A 7,860-nucleotide genomic window follows, 5' to 3' on the forward strand; every position below is an offset into this window, starting at 1 on the left:
GAGTAGAAATTTAGGGATCTTCTTAAATTGCCCAGGGGCTTGAAAGCCTCCGGGTGGCTGTAGTCTTCTCTTATTGCTTTCCTCTTCCCACGTCATTTTCAGCTAAAAAAAAAAATTAACGGTTCCCAATGGAGGGATTCCCGTTAGAAACCCTCAGCAAGTAAACTTGTACTGGGAATCCTCATGCTTTCCCAATCTGTCTGTATTTCTCCAAACAGAACCCAAGTTGTAAATAAAGGAGAATAATGTATTTCTCACTCCCAAATTCTTAAAATTTCAATTTCTGTGGAAAATACAATTTCACAGTTTCAGTCTTTGAAATCAGTAAAAGCCAAGAAAGTGTGAAGGTGTTCAAATAGGCCACCTAGAGATCTACAAACCAGGATTAACAGGAAACAGAAAGCTCTTTACTCAAATGTAGGCAGGGTCTGACTGTTCTCAGCATTAAGGGCATTCATGGATACTGCAAAGGGGGAACGTATCTGAACAATGGGGAGACTTGGACAGTGAATTGTTACATTAATAGTATCAGTGCCAAATCTTCAGATTTAGAGGCTCTGGTGAAAAGTTAAACCAATGGCAATTTTCAATGTTTGTAGCATCTGCGACCAGAGTTCAGCACTCAGAGCTTGGACAGCTCCACAGGCCACCGACCGGATGCAGCTTTAACTCTAATCAATCTACTCATAGCCAGACTGTCAACGACAGCCAGACTCATTAGCGATTTACTGAAAATCCTCCAAGACTTCCCTTTAAAAACAAAACGACTTCCACATTTAATTGTCTATCTAAAAGAACATACGCAAGAAATTAGGAGATCTAAATTAAATTTATTAATAGGAGAGGTTGATGGTGCTTAATTCCAGAGACCAGAGCTCTGATTGCTGGGGCTTGATGAAAAGTAAAGAGAAATTATACAGACATAATTAAAAACATAACTTTCACCATCCTCTAGATTCTATGAATTCTTTACCCATCCTTGAGAAATGGCTAAAACTGAAAACCATCAAAATAATTGCACTTCTTAAAAATTGGATTGTATGAGTGAAAGGTGTTTATGAGAAGTCGATGACTCCGGATCTTATCATCCAAGAGGACAGCACAGAATAGTTAATATGTTCCTTGAGGGACTAGGATGCTGACGTCTTTTTCTGATACCCGATCATTACGTGACTGAAAAAAAAAAAAAAGGAAGTCATTCCATGAATAAAAATCGGAGCGCAACAGTGCAACAAAATATTCTGTACTTAAAGGCCATAGGCAGACAGATGTTGACAAGGAAGCCTCTTCTAAAACCACGTTCAGATAGATTTCTGCTAACTGCACATATAAATAGGAGCAGAGGGCCGGTCACCTCTGTAACCACCGGCAGCACCAGCAGCAGAAGCCGCAGCTTCAGACGCAGCCAGGGGGACCTCAGAGCAGAGAAGGCACTGCCGACTTGCACAACTGCCTGACCAGGCGGTTGCAACAGAGCCTGCGGAGCCGGGGGGCCTTCCCTCTTCCTTCCTCTACTTCTTTGACTTTACCTCTTTTCCTTAATCACTTAGTTCTTTCTCCTGGTGGACTTAGGCCCCTTTGTCTCCAACCCCCACTTTAGCTCCTCGCCTCCTCTTTCTTCCTTCCCCATCTCTCTCCTCGCCCCCTTGCCTCGGTGTCACGCTTCCTCCTAGTTCCGTGCGTCTGCAAACTTTTGAACAGAATACTGGCCTCAGCAAACAAGTCCTCCAGCTCCTCCTGCTGCTCCTGCTCTTTCCTGCCGCTTCTCAGACGCTAACGCCAGACGGTGATGCCTCTTGGGTTGTGACTCCAGCGCAGAAACTTGGAGGAGCCCTTTGCCCGCCGTCCTACTTGGCAACAAACCCTCTCCTAGCAGTGGTAAGAGTTAAATGGTAAGGGGAAAAATATCTTACCAAATCAAACGACTCCTTTGACTGCTGATTCTTTCACCAGCATCAGGGTACGAGTTAGCTTTCCTTCGCACCAGGTTTGGCGAGTTAAGCGGGCACTAGGTATATACATATATATGTTTTTCTAACTATAGCGAGAGGGAAGTGGCAGAGCGCGCACGGGCTGTCGTTCAGCGGTTTTCAACACTGGGAGCCGGTGCTTTGCTCTGTCCCTCCCCTAGTTCGGGGAGTTTCTTGGGGTTGGCGGGTGAAAGGCCAGGGGCGTTCTGACAGCTGTGTGCCCTTTTTCCCCTTCTGCGCAGAATGGCCATGTGTAGCGGAGCGAGGCTGGCCCTCCTGGTCTACGGGATAATAATGCACAGCAGTGTCTACTGCTCACCTGCCGCCGCAGGACTCCGGTTCCCTGGAATCAGGTAGGTGCTGGCCGCCGGGGCTGAGCTGAGGCTTGTCTTCCCCTAACACTTCTTCGTGGTTGTCCTCCTGCAGTTCCGCGGTCCCGGCTATGATCGTCTCCCCACTGGCTCCCAGTACGCCGCTGTCAGCCTGGGTCCGGCCTCGGGTCCTTGGCCCCGGCTCAGTGCAAGGTCCGGGCAGGCTCCACTGCGGCTCAGCGCCCCTCCCCCAGCCCGCAGCAGCCAAGGACCCGGGGTAGAGCAAGGGAGCTTCAGCGGGCTGGAGAAACCTCCCCTCCCCCAGCCCCGCCCGCGGTAGGGGGCAGGGCCCGGCCCGGAGATTGACTTCTTTTCCCTATTCTTAGCTTGAGTTAGGAGAACTACTTCTCCGGTGCCCGCAGCCGGGTTGGAGGGTTGAGCGTGAAGCTCCCGTGGACTTCGCTTTGTTACAGCTTGTTCTGGACTATCGGGGCGGGGTCTCCCTCTCTCTCCTCTGATCTCCCTTTCACTTCAATTCGAATTCTTTCCCCTGGAAGAGCTTTCTCTCAAGTGATACGTTTTCCAACTGCAATTTGAGTCTCAAACTGCCTTGGGGAGGGGGAGTGTTGGCCGGGTATGGTTGAGGAAAAGCGTTTTGAGAGAGGGAAGGACAAGAATGAGTCTGAAAGGAAGGTGGAGAAACGGATGAAACGGATGAAAGGAAGGAGGGAGAGAAAGCCGGCAGGCAGGCAGGACCAGGACAACCTTGCCAGCCCGAGGCTGGAGTAACCCAGGGTTTTTTTCTTAACCCCTGGTTTCAGTCGGTTGGCACTGCCAGGTTCCTTAGGCAACCCTAAAGTCCCGGGGCGGTCGCCGGAGAGTGGAAGCTCCCTTTGCAGCGCAGCTTCTGCGCTTCGCTGTGCTCCCGGCTCCCAGCAGCTAGGAGCACGCCTTCTGCCGGCTAAGCTGCTTCTCCAAGCCGCGCCCAAGAAAGGTCGCCGTTAGCGGCCGCTGACCATTAATTTGGCCGGAGAGATGGGTTCTGACTTCAGTATTAGGATTCCAGCATCTGGGCACGGGGCAGAGATGAAAGTGTCCAGAAAGACCCGGGGACTCTGGGAAGCTGGTCTGTAGAGGAGGCGCGTCGCCGAGGAAGGGCTGGGTGTGGGGCGGACGGAGGGGAAAGGCGTGCAGAATAACGAAGTACGACTCTAAACCCTACTAGGGAGCGCTACTTGCCCTGGCCGCGTTCCGGGTCTCTCCAGCGGCCCAAAGGGAGGAGGTTTTGCGTTTTAGCTCATCTCTCCCTGTCCTGTATCAAGGATAGAGGCGCTAGGCAAGGGCGACTTCAAGACTGCGGCGCTCCAGTTGGCTCTCGGTCCCCTGTTGATCCTTTCCCTTTCCGCCGACCCAACATCCCTAACAGATTAGCGCGAACTAATTTTTTTAGCGGACCCCAAAGCCCTATTTCACTCCCAGCAATTTTCAAAGAGCCGAGTGCCTGGCACTTTCCTTGGTCGAGGAGCACCAGAGCGCGCGGACATGCCACAGAATGAGCCGCGGCCAAACAGGCTAAGTTTAGGGGCATCTATTATTCATGTTCCTGCCAGATCCTCTCCCTCCCAAAATAGAAGTCGGAGGTTCTCCGTGACCTACATCTGCGCGGGGAAGGGCTCCCCTGGGCTCAGAGGCTAGGTGGGGGTGGCTGGCGGAGTCGGCCGCAGCACACCCCACCCATCCACCCTCCCTCTGTTTCGCTCTGGGCCTCCCCTATCGGGTCTTCGCGTTGGCCAGCGTCTTGTCTCTGAAGACCTTTCTCGTCCCCGCCCGTGGCTGCTTGTTTGGGGTGGCTCAGGAGCCAGGCCCGTGGAGGGTGGGAGAGGTAAGATCCTTTTCTGTGGCCAGGTGTAGGGGGTCGGCACAGACGTCTGGGCTTCCCAGGGCCCTGAAGGCTGACCCTTTATCCGCGAGAGGACCGGTCGGAGAGCAATTTGGAGGGATAGGGAATTTCTCTTGGGTGTACTTTCTTTCGCCTCACCTCTACCCCTTCCCCCATGCCGGAAGAAGTGGCGATTCTCCGTGGGGGGATCTTTAGAAAGAAGGAAAATCAGTGCGAGCCCCTTTCTCGGGGTCCTGGCAGAGCCAGGGAGAGACCTGTACTGACCACTCCTTCTGCCCCCGGGCTACCCCGGCAGGCCGGGGGACGAGGTATACGACGAGGACGGAAACCCGCTGCCCGACTTCTACGACTCCGACCCTCCCGGCCTCGGAAGCCCCGCCTCCGCGCTGCGCGACGCCTACGCGCTCTACTACCCGGCGGAGAAGAGGTACCACGCGCGGCCTCCGCTACGGCCCGGGACTGAGGTGGTGGGAGGAGAAGGGTGGTGGCCCACCGAATAGGCTGTTTTTCATAAAAACCCTCAAGCCTCTCCTCTCTCTGGCTGATACCCGTGAGAGCGACAAAAAGTTAGTAGCGGGCCGGTCTGTGTGGCCATGAGGGTCGCGTGGGACCTAAAGATCTGTTGCCCAAGGAGTGGCCGGGAGTACGCGCCCCATCCAGACTCCATGCCTGGCATCCCTGGAGGGCAGCAGGGACTCCCGTTCCTAGCAGTCAGTCGCGGGAACATCCCAAAAGAGTAATCCGCAAGTTCTGTGCCTCCGGGGCGTGTCCCGTCAGCCTTCCGGAGCGTCGCGGCGCGTGCGTGCCTAGCTGGGGATCTGGGGCTGCCTCTTGGGGACCGTCAGTGACCCTGGGCGCTCACTTTGCCTCCCCGTTAGAGATGTCGCCCAAGGGATCCTTAACAAGGCCTACCGCAAAGTACTGGACCAGCTGTCCGCCAGGAAATACCTGCAGACACTCATGGCCAAGGGCCTGGGGTAAGAGTTTGCGAAAGAGTTAAGCGCCGCAGGACGGCGCGCGCTCCGGTGTGGGTGTCCGTGCGAGCGCGCGCGGGGTGGGCGGCGCCGCTTCTGCGTCCGTGCGTGCGCGTGGGCCCGAGGGTGCGTCTGCGCCGCAGGGTCTTCGGGGCCCGCCGGCGGTCCCTGGCGGAGGTTCTGATGGAGCACCTTAAGTTTGGCCAGACAGTTACGAGCGGCAAAAGGCAAGGAGAAGGCAGAGGAGCTGGGGAGTTTGATCCGTTTTGAATTTAAAAACGAAGAAAAACCAAATAGCCTCCTTCCCTCCCCCCTCACCTCCGTCCGCCCCGAGTGACTGAAAACCTTTCGAGCTTCGCGGGACGATTTGCTATAATTTTTAAGGGTGACTTAAAAAAAAAACCCATTTCTTTTACTGTAAATTCATATCGAAACCAACAAATCCTCAAAATTGGTCGGGGAAACAAACAGTTCTTGCGCGTGCCAGACAAACCCAGAGCACAGGGCTTGCGTGGAGCATCTCCAGCAGAAGGCAACATTTTAATAAAGCCCATGGGAAAACAGATTACATTTTTCGCAATGAATAATTCATGTGATGAAAAATATTGCCTACAGCCTGTCGACTTATATTATTATCATCACGTTTCTCAACTTAGCGTGTGGAAGGGAGGAGTGCCCATGTCTGACTAGGAATTGCAGGATCGATGTAAAACTCCCAGGCAGCAGCCAGCGTGGCTCTTGGGGCTTTTTGGTTATTTTCTCTGGCGGGAGGTGGGGGTCGGAGGGATGAGAGGAACAGGACAATTTAGGGCAAAAGCGCTGATGGTCAAATCTCAAAGAGCAGCATCTGGAGAGAGGTTAGGCGTGAAGCACGCCTGCCCTTGGCCCGGACCTCATCCCGGGTCCCTTCTGTAAGGATTTAGTGCCAGGAAAGCCTCGGTGGGGAGGGCGGGATGAGGGGTTTCCATCACAGCCCTCCCCTCCAGCTGCTTACTGGCAGAGGAAGGCGGCGCGGTGGGCGATGAGAGCTGTGCCTTCCTTGAAGGCTCCCGCGTGGGGTGGGGCCCACCTGCTCCCCGCAGCTATTGAATCTGTGTCTCCCGCCCCGCCACCCTCTTCCCGACCCCTTTCCTTGCAGTGGGAACCTAGGCGGCGGCGCAGAGGACGACTCGGAGCCTCTCTCCAAGCGCCACTCAGACGGAATCTTCACCGACAGCTACAGTCGCTACCGGAAACAAATGGCTGTCAAGAAATACTTGGCGGCCGTCCTAGGGAAAAGGTATAAACAAAGGGTTAAAAACAAAGGACGCCGAATAGCGTATTTGTAGCGATGAGTTATCAGCTACCTTGTGTATACAGTCCTGACACAATGAAAAGTCACTTTCCCAACTGACTGAACAGTCATCGCTCATGTGTTCTATCCAAACATGTATTTATGTATGAAGTAAAGCCATTAAATGAATATTTTGATAATAATATTGTTTTTTCTTTTTACAAAGCACTAGAGAATGCACAGATATACTTTGTGGACCAATTATTAATATATATATATTACAAATATATATATTATGAATATATATAGGTATAAAAGACAGCAGTTCATACAGAGTGTGCACAAGGATTGAAAATTCGCCTGAGCTGTTTATGTTTTTATATAAAATAAGTAGAAAAATAGACAATCATTGTTTTGAATATTACTCCTATTTTTGTAAAATGGAATTAAAAGGATAGTATTTTTATCCACGACAGGCCTGAAGATATTAATACTGACCATTTGCTACTGTACATAATGATGCCCTGCTCCAGGGAGATTTGGAGGTAATGATTTGGGAGAATTGCTGAAGGGCATTCTTTCCTAGAGAGTCTCTGGGGCAGGCTGCTACAGTCCCAGCTGAACTCAACTAGGACTGTCCCCTTTTGTTCCCTTGCTGGGTGGCAATTCCAGTACTTCTGCTTTCTTTGATTCTACTTTTATGTGTACTTGTCTCTCTTCAGACTCTCAGCCCAGAAGGAAATTCTCCTGATAAAAACAACAGCTCAATCCAAATTGTGCTTCTCCCCAGAATTCACACCACTCCCTGGGGGAAGTGTTGGTGGGTTGTACAGAAAAGGGAGACTTGGTAGAAAAATCTCCCTTCTCTGTACTTCCAGGAAACTCATATCCCAAGGTTAGGGCAAATGGAACAGAGTGAAGGAAATGTAGGTATATTTGAAGAGGCAGAGCATAAGGCAGTCAGAGGAGGACCCTGGAGAGGGACTGGTTTGGAGCTGCCCCAGGTCTGGGACGCTGAGGGTAAGCTGAATCCCACCGTGGGTCCCCTGCCTGACTGACTTTGGGCGCTGGATATTGGAAATGGATGCAAAGTACAATGTGTTTTTCTCCAGTGCTGTCAATACTTCTCATCTTGTGAAATGACCAGGATGCTCCCCTTTGAACCCAGCTCTGTAGAAGTCACACTTTTCTTTTGTGATTTTCTGAAGACTCTTTCCCACCCTCTTGCACTGTTGAAGTACCGTTTACATTTTTCACTAATTTCTCTTAAACTTGTGAATGCTTCTTACTTTTTTTGTTGTTTGATGCAAGTACCTATTGTAAAGTTTAGGAACCCCTGTGTAGTTACCACTTAAGTAATTATGCTCTTAATATGAACCCTTTGTTTCTTGTTTATTGAGTTTGTAGGTAAAATGTATTTTTCTACATTATG

At 51.5% G+C, this 7,860-nt stretch overlaps 1 protein-coding gene across 3 annotated transcripts; it reads left to right on the forward strand.

Moving 5' to 3' along the window:
* Positions 1-2,213: 2,213 nt before the first annotated feature.
* Positions 2,214-7,571, forward strand: ADCYAP1 (adenylate cyclase activating polypeptide 1; the record flags this gene model as incomplete). 3 transcript variants are annotated; one of them, XM_080820984.1, is made up of 5 exons in its annotated part: positions 2,214-2,323; positions 4,477-4,608; positions 5,060-5,158; positions 6,294-6,434; positions 7,541-7,571. In XM_080820984.1, 5 exons carry the CDS (start codon positions 2,214-2,216, stop codon positions 7,569-7,571), a joined length of 513 nt encoding a protein of 170 aa, XP_080677110.1. The 3 variants fall into 3 exon arrangements, with proteins under 3 accessions (XP_080677110.1, XP_080677108.1, XP_080677109.1); XM_080820982.1 differs by lacking the exon at positions 7,541-7,571 and having other exon boundaries at positions 4,477-4,662; positions 6,294-6,483; XM_080820983.1 differs by lacking the exon at positions 7,541-7,571 and having other exon boundaries at positions 6,294-6,483.
* Positions 7,572-7,860: the final 289 nt, after the last annotated feature.

This window comes from Martes martes (genome assembly GCF_963455335.1).
Source record: "Martes martes genome assembly, chromosome: 13".
Lineage (NCBI taxonomy): Eukaryota > Metazoa > Chordata > Mammalia > Carnivora > Mustelidae > Martes > Martes martes.